General features: G+C 50.9%; 4 protein-coding genes across 4 annotated transcripts; 3 read left to right on the top strand and 1 right to left on the bottom strand.

Moving 5' to 3' along the window:
- Positions 1–917: 917 nt before the first annotated feature.
- On the top strand, positions 918–2,744 carry N7539_008241 (BCS1 and AAA domain-containing protein; the record flags this gene model as incomplete). Its single annotated transcript, XM_056937841.1, has 1 exon — positions 918–2,744. The coding sequence occupies one exon, from the start codon at positions 918–920 to the stop codon at positions 2,742–2,744; it is 1,827 nt and encodes a 608-aa protein (XP_056786933.1).
- A 661-nt stretch (positions 2,745–3,405) lies between these two features.
- N7539_008242 (uncharacterized protein) lies at positions 3,406–3,810 on the top strand (the record flags this gene model as incomplete). Its single annotated transcript, XM_056937842.1, has 1 exon — positions 3,406–3,810. One exon carries the CDS (start codon positions 3,406–3,408, stop codon positions 3,808–3,810), a length of 405 nt encoding a protein of 134 aa, XP_056786934.1.
- Positions 3,811–4,520: 710 nt separating this feature from the next.
- On the bottom strand, positions 4,521–9,320 carry N7539_008243 (kinesin-3 motor protein uncA; the record flags this gene model as incomplete). Its single annotated transcript, XM_056937843.1, has 1 exon — positions 4,521–9,320. The coding sequence occupies one exon, from the start codon at positions 9,318–9,320 to the stop codon at positions 4,521–4,523; it is 4,800 nt and encodes a 1,599-aa protein (XP_056786935.1).
- Positions 9,321–11,736: 2,416 nt separating this feature from the next.
- N7539_008244 (uncharacterized protein) lies at positions 11,737–12,242 on the top strand (the record flags this gene model as incomplete). Its single annotated transcript, XM_056937844.1, has 2 exons — positions 11,737–11,893; positions 12,079–12,242. The coding sequence occupies 2 exons, from the start codon at positions 11,737–11,739 to the stop codon at positions 12,240–12,242; spliced, it is 321 nt and encodes a 106-aa protein (XP_056786936.1).
- Between the last annotated feature and the right edge of the window lie 116 nt (positions 12,243–12,358).

Genomic DNA, 12,358 nt, shown 5'->3' on the forward strand with positions numbered 1-12,358 from the left:
GTGGAACCGAAGAGTTGCCAATGCAACCTTTGCCAACTTTCAACACGCAGACAGAAGGTGTATGGCTGTTGATACAACAAGTCTTGATTATCCCATGGCAAGGCTAAGCCCTGGTGAGACTCCAGTCCACCAACATACCCTGTTGTTGGATGTTTCGCGCCGTTAGACAAGGTCGTATGGGGCTCGACGTAGGTCTGGCCTCTAGAGTGACTCCTACTTGGTCAATTTGCAGTTCCACTCAACAATTTTCATGGCTTTACAGTTCACTATACGTCACATCACTTGTGTTGCACTCGAAGGGATCGAAAATGAAGTTTAATACTGGCAGCTGCCCATCTTCGTGCTAGCGATCCGTCATTCCGATGTGAATGACGAGTCATGCAACCTGAGCTTTGCTTGCTTAGAGCGCCCGATCTTTGTACAACGTGCTTCACAGCGCTGCCAACAGTTCATTCATCACATCCAACAGATGGACTGCGCCTCTTAGCCGAGCGCTAGTTTGGGGCTTGACGTGTGCCACATGTCTGGACAGTGGAAACTCGGCAAACACGCAGCCCTCGCGTCAATTCCAGCTCACTTCCCTCCCTGATCTAAAGCTCAGCCTTGGGCCTTTCAAGTCGGCCTATGCACATACCCTGTACTTGTCATGGGTCTTAAGCAACAGATCAAGCGACAGTCGCTACCTTGCATTCTCCATGAGTCAGAACTATCAGGCAGCAGTGCGCGGCGTTTGCGCTGGCCAGCTGCGGGCACCCAACATGGCAAGCTGGAGTGTTGGTGCGGGGCCTCGTACAAGGCCGATGCGGCTGAAACTGCCAGGCCTCTCTCATTCAAAAGAAGGCAGGATGAGCATATTCTGATGGTGAATTGCTCAACTCTCACTCCTTCGTATTTCAAACCCGCGGATCGTGGAGGCCATGGCATCCAATCAGTCACACACCGCGTCTGCCAAAGTTGCATTTTCTACACCCGAAGCGGCGATTCTGGAAATCCTGCTACCGGGTTATACTTTTATTTCCGGCTTACTCCTGTCCTACCTACACATTGACTTAGCGGCTTATTTGCAGTACATTGTCCTGTTGGCGGTGGTGGTTGTCGCAAGCCAGTATCTATGGCGATATGTATCAAACTGGTTCGAGAAATACCTGGTCTCCACGGCTGAACTGCGTCTGGATGATGAGATCTTTAATTACCTCATGTACTGGTGGTCGCGACAGCCCCGTATAAAACGGACAACCCGTTTCTTGGCCGGTGTTCGATTCAACAGCTACTGGAGCGTGCATGAGGACTCTGACGACGAAGACAAGATGTCGGATGATGAGCAGGACTCAACCTGCACAGAGTCTTTCGATGAATACTGGAAACAAATCATCAACCGAGACAAGTACAAGCGGCTTCGCTTCACACCGTCCCAGGGTCGTCACTACTTTTGGTATCAAGGGCGATTGCTTATATTGGACCGCCGATACGAGCAGACGCAATCTCGCTGGCTGCTCAATAACGAGAAGCTGTACCTGTCATGTCTGGGTCGTGATCCATCAGTCATCCATCAGCTTCTCGCGGAAGCTCAAAGAACGTACGTCGAGCGCGATGGCAGTCGAACGATCATCTATCGTGGTCAGCGATGTCCTTCGTCTTCAACGTTTGACTGGAATCGCTGCATGTCTCGACTACCGCGCCCGCTGGACACGGTCATTCTGGACGAGACTCAGAAGCGGGCTTTTCTGAACGATATCGAAGAGTACCTCAAGAGAGGCACAGCTGCGTGGTATGCAGAGCACGGCATTCCATACCGTCGTGGATACCTTCTCTCCGGCCCCCCGGGAACTGGAAAGTCCAGTCTCTGCTTCGCCGTTGCAGGCAGACTCGGTCTCAAGATTTACCTTCTCAGCTTGAGCTCGCGAACCTTGGACGAAGACAACCTGTGGTCACTTTTCTCTGCCCTGCCCCGAAGATGCATTCTTCTCGTCGAGGACGTGGATGCCTCGGACATCACACATAGTCGTGGACGATCTATGACCAAGTCCCTCGATCATACAGGCACTGACGACCCTGACGACGCACGTACGCCCCCGACGCAAACACATAATAACATGCCGCCTACCGGAGCACCCGCTGGACATCATGGTGGAGGTAAGCCGACGGACAAGACCGCGAGTGAAGGAATCACATTGTCCAGCTTACTCAACGTCCTCGACGGCGTGGCTGCGAGTGAGGGCCGTATCCTCGTGATGACAACCAACCATCCGGAGAAACTCGATGAAGCTCTTCTACGCGCCGGCCGCATCGATATGCACATACAATTCAGACTAGCCATGTCCGAAGACATCCAGCAACTCTACAAGTCAATATACTCGATCTCAAAGAGTGATCGACCCCACAAGGTGACCCGACGTCAAAACGGACGCATCAATCCCACACAGTCCCAAACAGAGGCAAGAAACCTTTCACATAAATCAAACGCGAAATCGATGATCCCAGAATCTGAAGAGACTCAAGATCTCAACAGTCAGGCGCGTATTGAACGGCTCGAATCCCGCATCGCATCGCTCGCTGAGGATTTCGCGTCGTTGGTGCCTAGTGGAGTGTTTTCCCCTGCAGAAATCCAGGGCTATCTCTTGAAACACAAGGACCGCCCCGAGAGAGCGATTGAGCAAGTCAAGGACTGGGTGACCGAGGAAAGAAAGAAGAAGAATGCCCTATTGGCAGCCAAACTTGAAGCCCAAGGAATTGTGAAAAGTTGATGAGGGAAAGTCTACAATATGAGGTTGGACTTTGCTTCCAATTGACGCGGGGCCGATGTCGCAGTCCAGCGAGTAGGCATATGATGGGACCTGATGCGCATCGGTGTACCATAGGCGGTACTTGCTCGCACTAGTGAGGTAAAAGACTGGAATCTGAAGGAGGCCTCTACGGGAAGACTTGGACTTCAAGACGGAGACCATGTGCTCGTTTGGAAGGAATTCAAATTAGCCTTGATCATGCTCTCTAACTGCATCGGCAACTATCTTTGACGTATCAAACCAACAGTGCGTGCTTCATAGGTACATACCGCCATATGTCCACAAGAGGTAGTTTGTCAAAATTCAAGATTTATGTGATCTATGCAATAGATAAGATGATCTTGTCTTGAACGACTGCAGGTCCAGGATGGCCACGGCTGCCCTCGAAGCCCTTTTCATCGGTGACCCTTGTATGCCCGGATACCTCTGTACACAGTTCTCCTAGACCTCAACTTCCTTCTGACACACCTCGTTTTACCTTGTTCTCACTGCACATCACTTCTGACGAGTAGGCGAGGCCTTGCTAAAGCCATCCGGCACATATTGAATAATACAATCAGCAGGTCCTTACACGCCCCCATATTACCCTCACGCACGATGTACTCCGCCATCATATCGCAAGATGACGAAGATCATCCCTATCGACAGGTACGGAGACACCGACGAGGTCCTCAGAACACTCTCCGTCCTCGACAAGAAATACAAGGGTTGGACCACCGCGGCAGCCGCTGCCGACGAACAACCAGTTCAACGCTGCATTGACACTCACCACGACATCGTTCATAACATGCCTTCAAAAGACTCGCCAATGGACGATCTCACAGTATGTGCACTGCGCAGCATCATGCCCAAGACAGAGGTGCACAGCTGGAGACGTGACGTCGAGAAAAACAACGGCTGGATACGAGGTACGCGGGTACCGAAAGGGAAAGGGGTCGTCGTCGAAGCATTCGGCATACGTTGGATCGTGGTAGTCGGAGACAAAACGGTCCTCACCGGTGAATCACTTCAATTGAAATTCCCATAGATTTTGCACTGACGCGGAACAAGCGTCAAGACCATGTACACATGACACACACGTGATTCCTCAGATGTATGTCTCTCAGGAGACCTCTGAGGATTTCCTCTCAGGAGAATCCATCTCTTTTGCCTCACGTTATCCAACAATGGCAGCAACCCTGCTTCGATTTTTTCGCTGAAGGTCCATTGGATCTGAGGCCACTCTTCAGCGGTCAGCCCTGAAGACCTTGCGTTTGTCTCTGCGTTCAAATTTTTTATTTTTTATTTTTCGCGTTTCATTCATTCTACGCCTGACGAAAACCGCGTTCCACAGCGGCGGCCGGCGTGCAACGCATGCTCGGACCTGCCGCAACGGTTGAGATATTCATTGCTCAACCGGCGAGACATTCATTCACCAGCTAATTCAAAACGCGTTGTTTATCAAATCTTTAAAAGAGATATGTACACAAAAAGGCGAGGCGCCAAAAAGCCGGTTGATATATGGTTCAAAGGGGGTATCTCAACAGCAGATCATGAAAAAGAGAAATGAAATGGCTCATGTTGGTTTATAAAGGAGAACGCTGCGACGTTGAAATAAGCGAGAAAGGCGAGGAACAACATATGGGACGGAAATCCAAAGGCTGGGAGCTGCTCGATTTCGGGGACTTTCAAGTGCCAGCAGTCATACAGCACAAGACCGGAGGTACTGCAAAGGAGCAAAAAAGCAATTTATCTTCATCATCGTTCGTCTCCACTGACTGTTGCACTCCCGGCATTGCTGCTGAAGTAGCTCTCGTCGATCTTTAAGATCCACTCTACCTTTTGAGACTCTGTGCGAGTGGCAAACAAGTAGGTGTTCTGGGTGCCATATATGGCGAAGATGTTGGGCCGGCCTTTGGCAGAAAGTGAACGGTCATTGCCTACGCCGGATCTGTCAAGGAGACGGGCAAAGTCTGGATTGTGATCGACTCGCGAGTTGCGTAAATTGATCGCATTGATCTCGTCTCCTTCCGCGGAATAGATGTGCAAGTATGGCCGGCGCAATTCCACAAACCTTCTGACCCAAACGCTGTTGGTGTCATCTGGAGTGAGCACATACCCTGACTTAAGAGCTGAGGGATTCTTCGGCAGGGCCTGAATAGTAGCCACGAAGCGGGGCTTGAGCGACGCATTGTTTGATGTACAAGCACCGTTCCCTTTACGTTGGGCTGCGATTGCAGCGCCGTCGCTGGGAGGCTCCGTGTTGCTCCGGGCCAGGATAGCCTCGGTGGGATCTCGCTTGGTTGACCAAAGGTCAAGGTACTTGCGAAGCAACTTCATCTTGCGCTCGTTGAGATCTTGGCCGCGCAGCGGAGTTGATCGTCCACTTCGAGCGGGCGATGGAAGAACACCTCGGCCAAGGGAAGGGTGTAGGCTACCGGCGCTCAACGCCCCACGAGCAGCGTGCAGCTCGGCAAGTCTTTGTCGGCGTTTGCGTGCGGCGATGTAATCTCGTACCAAAGACACCTTACGAGGAGCCCAGGATGTCAAAAGCTCTTCGCCTTTAACGTAATCGTTCTGGGTATTCATGCGCCAGAGGTCGGCCGCGCGTTTTGCAGACACCGGTCGTATTACTAGCGAGTACATCTGAGTTGTGGAGTGCACCACCCGGGTTGAGCTCCATAGCTGCTTGAACATCGACTGTTGGCGGACGTAGTTACGTCCGAGAATCTGCAGGGTTTGATCCACCTCAAACACGACAGGCGTTTGAAGACGAGACGAGATAAGGTCCCAGCGGACCGTGACCTGAACCCGATATCTGTCGGCCGTTACACGGTCAAGAAGAAGGGAGCCGTGCAAGCTCGAGTCCCATTGTCCGAGGATGGTGACATTCGATGTGCCGTCCGCATTATCCTTGACAACCGGTTCTTGAAGAAACTTGAGGGGAACATCAGGCGTCTGGAAGTCCTGGTCGGGAATTTTGCCCCATGGATCAAGGAGTCGGACGGAGCCAACGCGCGCATTTTTGATGTCATCCCATGGGAGGCTCTCAGTAGAACTGTATGTCAAGTTAATTGAGATACGGCGCTGCAAGCCTTGATGAAGCTGATACGTGCCAGCATCGAGAGGACTGTTCTGAACAACTTCGACCGGAAGGTACTCCCCACTTTCCGCCATCTCGAGGACTTGAACACGTGCAAATACATCGTGTCGCTCCTCTGAATAGAATTCCGACTCGGCGATCCGAGGAGCGGTTCGCTTCTTTGGCATAGTCTCAGCCGCATCCCGCATGTCGTCCCAGCTCAGCAGCTTATCAAGATGGACTGAGGTCACACGAGCGTATACACATACTTTGAGAGTGGCCGATCGTGGACTTGAGAATGGTAGGCTCATGCTGTGTACACTTTCGAAGCGAACGGGACTCTCCTCGAAACCATTTATCATCTGCGTGGCAGTTGCACCACCTTCCTCGGAGATTCCGGGAACGAAGAGCTGCGCGTGAACATCAGAACCTTCCCATTCGGCGAACCCAACCATGTCCCGCATCACTACATTGAATTTCAACGTCGACGAAGGGGCTTGTGCAGAGGAAGGCTCAAGAGACAACCGAATGATGCCGATCACGCTTTGAGTGTAGGGCGAAATGATTTCGATAGAAAAATCCTGCACACGAGTCTCAAAGACGGCCGTCAAAGGAATATCAGCGTCTCCGATGAGAGAGTACCGTGGTGAGCACGATTCAGAAAATGGGTTGTCGAGTTTGAAATGCTGAATATAGTCCGGCCGGTCAATGTATTGATGCAGTTGGCGCATGGACTGCAATCGACGCTGCAGCTTCTCGATTGACCAGAGATGAATCACATTCTGCTTGTAGTCAATGACCCGAATCGCCACGCAAGGCTTCTTGGTCTCTTCCAACACGGTATCCTCGTCTCCAGAGATTCCATTCAAAACGAGATCGTACGAAGACGCCATGCTATGTCCGCTGTCGACGATAGCGAATTGAAAAACAACGTTCTTGTCCATAATTTGGCTCATAACCTGCGCTTCCTTCAACAGTGAGGCATGTTGGAGGATCTTCTCTGCCATTCGAACAAAATTTCGTTGCGACCAATGATTGAAAACTGAGCGAGCGATCTCCAACTCATGTTCGTCTAATTTCGGGAACCCATTCTCGAGAATCTGAGGGATTGGCTTTCCCATATCGCGCATTTGGATTTCAAAATTTTCTTTCTGCAGTCTGAGCTGTTCTTCAAACTCCTCCTTGGCTGACCGCAATGCACTCTCAATGCGTTCCTTTTCGGTTTGTGATTGATGCTCAGCAGTATCTGACCCTGGCGGAGTCTGATCAGGCTTCAACTTGTCTTGCAGCTGCATTTCCTTGAGTTCTCTCCGAAGCAGGGCGCTCGGTCCTTCGTCCTCTGCTTGACGCGGGGTTCCGGGCATGGTAATGCCTGTTTCAAGAGAGAAGTTATCGGTTGTCCCGTTCGATAAGTACTTCTCACGCACTGGAAAGGATATTGATGAATCAGAATCTTCATCATTCTCAGGCAGTCCACGACGTTCTGCTCGCGCTTTTTGCACATCCTCAAATAAGGCGTCGAGCTCATCATCCGGCAGGTGAGAGATCTGGTCAGGGCCGACCATTGCGCTCACGGCTTCGCGACGGGCGAGGAACCAATCTGACTCCCTTCCCCTTGAAGGCATCGGCGAGTCTGCACGGCTTGAATCACCATCGGCTTCGGACTCAACCTTGCTGGGCGTGCGGTCATGGGTCTTGTTCGGCGCAGGAGAGCCGAGTTGACTAGTTGTCACAGAGTGCCTCAACAAGCTTTGTTCGACTCGCTCGGCACGAGCCTCTTGCGGGTGATTGAACCGGAAAATATGGAAATCTCCCAAAATGATTCGAAATCCACTCTTGAGCCGTGTGGGCTTGTCGATACGTAGCCCGTTGACCATCACAGCAGCACCCTCCGTTGGAACAATTGTGACGATATTGTCAATATTCTCAAAGGTGCAATGCTTGTTGAGAATTTTGGACCCATTCAGTCGAATTTCAGCATTGTTGCCTTGGTCCAAGTGGCCCACGGTCGTCGTGCCTGGTTTGATGTTATAGACTAAGCATTCAGCCAGCAAAGGATCGTCGCTCAGATTGACCAAATGAGGCATTTTCTTGGGCGTACTCAGCCCAATGAAGCCCTTCTCGATGTTGATACCCAATTCTTCGAGCGCCTGCTCCCGCTCCTTGTGAATTTCCTCTGTCTTTTGAAGTTTCTCTTCCCAGGTTTGATTGAGATCTTTATATAGTTTTTCACTCTGATTGAGCTGCTCCACAATCTCTGCTTTGCTGACCTTGGTAACAGTACCATCACTTTGCTGGATTGAGACCATCTGCTTCTCCAAGGGCGTGTCCGGCGGATAATATTCTTCCTGTGGTGATGATCCAGGGGGCCCAGCTATACCTCCAGGCACCCCAGTACCCAGCTTGGAACGCAACTGTGCAAGCTCTTCCTTCAGTTCGCGGATCATGCGCGCGTTCGGATCTTCGTTCACAACCGCGTGGTTCTTAATCCTCTTCGCAGAATCTGCATAACGTAAGGTACTGAGCGTTTCGTCGAAGTTGATGTCCGCCGGTGAGATTGCTGCGATCATGGAGGTCATCGAATTACCGCCCAGCGAGTCCTTCAATAACCAGGTAAGGATTGAGTCACGATATGGAACCATAGATGCCTTCTTCAGCTTGCCCGAGGACACATCAGCCAAAGCGGCGATGACACGACCCAGCGTTGAGAGAGATCTGTTGATCTCCGCGCCTTCCTTCAAACGCGCACCTGTGGCGCCTGTCGAGTTTGCTCTCTCAGAACCAGCCAGATCCACCAAGCTAATTTTCGAGACCTTTTCGGTATCCATGGAAGTCTCTGCATCGTGGCGTTTTTGGGTGAGCGTCAACGTAAAGACAGCATGCGATCGACTGGAGGTTTCGTTCATGTTGGTCGCTGCGACTGTTCGGGCTTTGTTTCCCTCGTCCATCAAGTGATCGATCTCGTCGAATGAGCGAACGACGAGCTTGGCGAGATCCTCCACATACGGACCTGTAGAAGGATGCTCTCGAACCTTGAGATTTCCCTTGTTAGAGGGGTTGAGCAGATCGCGGACACGCTCATTGTAGATTTCCAAGTAGGACACTTCCACGGTCACATTCAAGTTCTTGTCTTGTTGCATCTCTTTGATCCTCTCAAACATGGACTGACAGATACGAGGAATCACGCCATACTCCTGGCCATATCCCATCATCGAATATGACTTTCCGGAACCGGTCTGTCCGTAGGCGAAGATACAGTTGTTGTATCCGCTGAAAGCATTGTCGAGGAGCGGCGTACCCAAGTCATCGAATAGATTATCCTGGCCGGCATAGTTTGCATCATTCTTGTCGAAAGACCAGTACGATCGATCAAATGCGAACACTTTTGGCCCATCGCCACCACCTTTTCCTCCCCCCTTTCGCGACTTGTCTTCCGCGCCAGGCGGTGCGGTGAGCACCGTCTGGCTGCCTTTCATTTGTACGATACATTTTGCTCCTCGGTCAATTTCTGTGGATAGTAGTCAGAAATCAGCATTGGGTCAATCGCAAACCTCCGGATCTGTTGCGCAGCGACAGGGAACTGCCGGCTACGTAGCTTCCAACGTAAGTCTTGTCATCACTCACCTCTGCTATTGAACGGTCTCACACGGACCACCACCTTGATGTTTCCTCCTCCACCTGGAGCCATCTTATCTTTTCAATCCATGCACTACGGATCGCGCGATTCCTGGCCGTCCCTGGGAGAGAGGCCGAAGTGTGTTGAGCACCTTCTTCACAGTCGGGATCTTGCCGAGCGCCGGGCTCGCGCCAACTCCGTCGGGAGCGCAATCGAAGAATTGACGATCTTCGTTAAAGAGCTACCGGATTTGTCGATGTGCAAGCGACACTCTGCAGAATGGTTATTGAGAGCTTATGTCAACAAACACGTCATGCCCGTATTGAAATCCGGGTCAGTCCACTGTAGTGTGCGGCGAGCGGCAACTCTGGCGGATGGCGGTCAACATCAATCAAGAGACTCGAAATGAGGACCACAATTTGAGTGCAGGATGTATATCAGCAAAGACAAGAGGGGGACAAATGGCTTAGTCTCGACTGCGATCCCCGAGTCGTCGAAACTCGCTCATGCGGTCAAGCCACTTGCCCCCTCCAGACAGGGAGGCCGTGCGGGACCCCTTGCTGAGTCAGTCTTTCTGTGGTGGACGAGACCTGGGGCACGGTACTTCTTCCAAAGTCTACCTCGGCGCGCTCAAGAGTCAAGACATGACTGCTCCGCTGTGTATACTTGGCATGACCAGCTAAGTGCCTTAAACGAGGGTTCGTCATGGATCGAGAGTGCCAACAGGAATATCCCCGATTCTCTGCGGGTTGATTCTGGGGTACGTGGCCAGTTGAATATGATGGGTCTCAACTCTTTGCTACATCATAAAAACAATCACAGTCACTAGATAACAGACATTCACACTTCCCCTTCCCTATGTCTCAAACAACTTTGTGCAAGGCAAGTCTTGTCTGCAATTGTGAAGTAATTTCCATCATTAAGCATAAACGAAGACTCCGCCACAAGGAAAGGACCCTAGTATTGAGGATGGTCTCTCATTCCATATGTGGAAATGCCCTTGGGCTTGAGCCATGTTCGGGTATCAGTGTAGGCCGTGGGGCCCTGATTTGTTGATTATACACATGATGATCTCAAACATTCATATGCTGGGCTCTGTCTAGACCATTGAAGCATGCCCGTTAGCTCCTCCACTTCCGCTCAATCGGACTGTCTCCTGGCGGTTACCTACATCCTACTGCAGGTATGAACTAGAAAGCTGGGTCGAGGTTGTACATACTACATTGATGGAATAAGTTCACGACAATGTCTAGTCGGGCATGCTTATGGTCATTTCAGGCGGGGGTTATTGAAGCTAGCTACTTATACACGGGCGGACATCATGCTAAATTTGATACATGATTCAGTATACGCTATATCTAGATAGCTTCGCACAGCCCCGCGGTACCTAGTACGAGATACGAGAAATTCTCTTGGCCTACAACTTTCACATAGAACAGCTTGAACTTTAGCTTCCATCACCTAGCCTTGACCTGATTCGTTTCACCACATAGATGGACATACCAGCATATAATTATATATCCGAGTCAGTGAGATGGCTAGTACATGCCCTCATGTCGGTGGATGAATGCACGACTCTTCAAATGAATGCTCGTCTCCCTCAATACTCATAGGTATATAGCGGCCCCAGCGGGTACCTAGGTAAATACATTGACGGAACTGATGCACCACGTGACCACAGTAGCAAGCGCCCGCTCACTCTGTCAAGATCCAGGAACAGCAAGGAAGTTGGCATTCTCCTAAGGTTGGAGGCAGCCAACGGCCCAACATCTAGTCTATTTAGGGTCAATACGTATGTCAACCTTGTGTCCCAGCCTAAACATACCTACTTCTCCAATAATTGAAGCGCAGATGCTTGTTTCCGGCGCCAGACAGCAGTGAGCATCCCGAAGATCCATTGAGGATGGATGGAGCCTTAAAATATATGTGTCTTACTCTCCAATTCATCTCAGCTTAGCCCGCCTTGAGTGCAAGCATTGTCAGGGTAAGATAGCGTGCTACAAGTGCCACCATGCTTCGGTATACTCAACTACCGAGCTAGAATCCTAAAGATGACTACAGTCTATGTAGCTGTCAATGAGATGTGTTTGGATAGGAGCGGTGAACCGTTAAAGGCGGTGGCAGTGAGTAAAACACTATTCTCTCGGGAGCTTTGGGAATCACCTGAAGCGCGAAGCTCATATAGTCATAGGGTCATTCATTGAGATATCGACCCGACAATGCTGGGTTCTGTCTTCATGTCAGGAAAACTCATATAGGTCAGTAAGCTTGACACAATGCTCGAGTTCATTTTGTTCCGTGAGGATATAGCAGAGCTGAGGTTCTTGCGCAGCAGTACTATTAGCGCAGGCCCTAGTTTCTGGACTGATATCGCGACCGCCTTTTCCACCGCTGAGTTCGGCCTCGCCTTGTTTGAGCAATCAGCCGACCCCAGTTTGTGCGGCTCATTCTTCAAGCCTTCTTCTCTGGATCAGAGCCACCATCAGCATCACCACACGGGCACATTCTTACTTTCGATCATCTGTTCTTGAGCAGCCAGCTACCTCGATATTAACATTTGGGTGCGTCGATACATCTATACAACATACACTTATACAGTATGTCTAATACTGTAACAGTACCTGATTTCGACGGGTTTAGTGCTCGCTCAGGTCTGACATGGACCAGTCAGCATTCCCCTAAGCGAGCTGTGGTTCCATTCCAGGCGCTCCGCGTAATCGAGATGGGCCATTCAGGGCCCGGGTTGGGCACCGACGAGGCTCGTGTGGATCCACCGCCATGATGTAAACACGAGTCACCTTGACGCGGATGGGGACTGTGGACATCAATCGTGTCAACTACAGGGATAACTCTGTGACTCTGTATTGTTGGCTTGTCAGTCGTTCTGTACAGGTTCCC

This window comes from Penicillium diatomitis (genome assembly GCF_028827545.1).
Source record: "Penicillium diatomitis strain IBT 30728 chromosome Unknown utg000012l_segment0_segment0, whole genome shotgun sequence".
Lineage (NCBI taxonomy): Eukaryota > Fungi > Ascomycota > Eurotiomycetes > Eurotiales > Aspergillaceae > Penicillium > Penicillium diatomitis.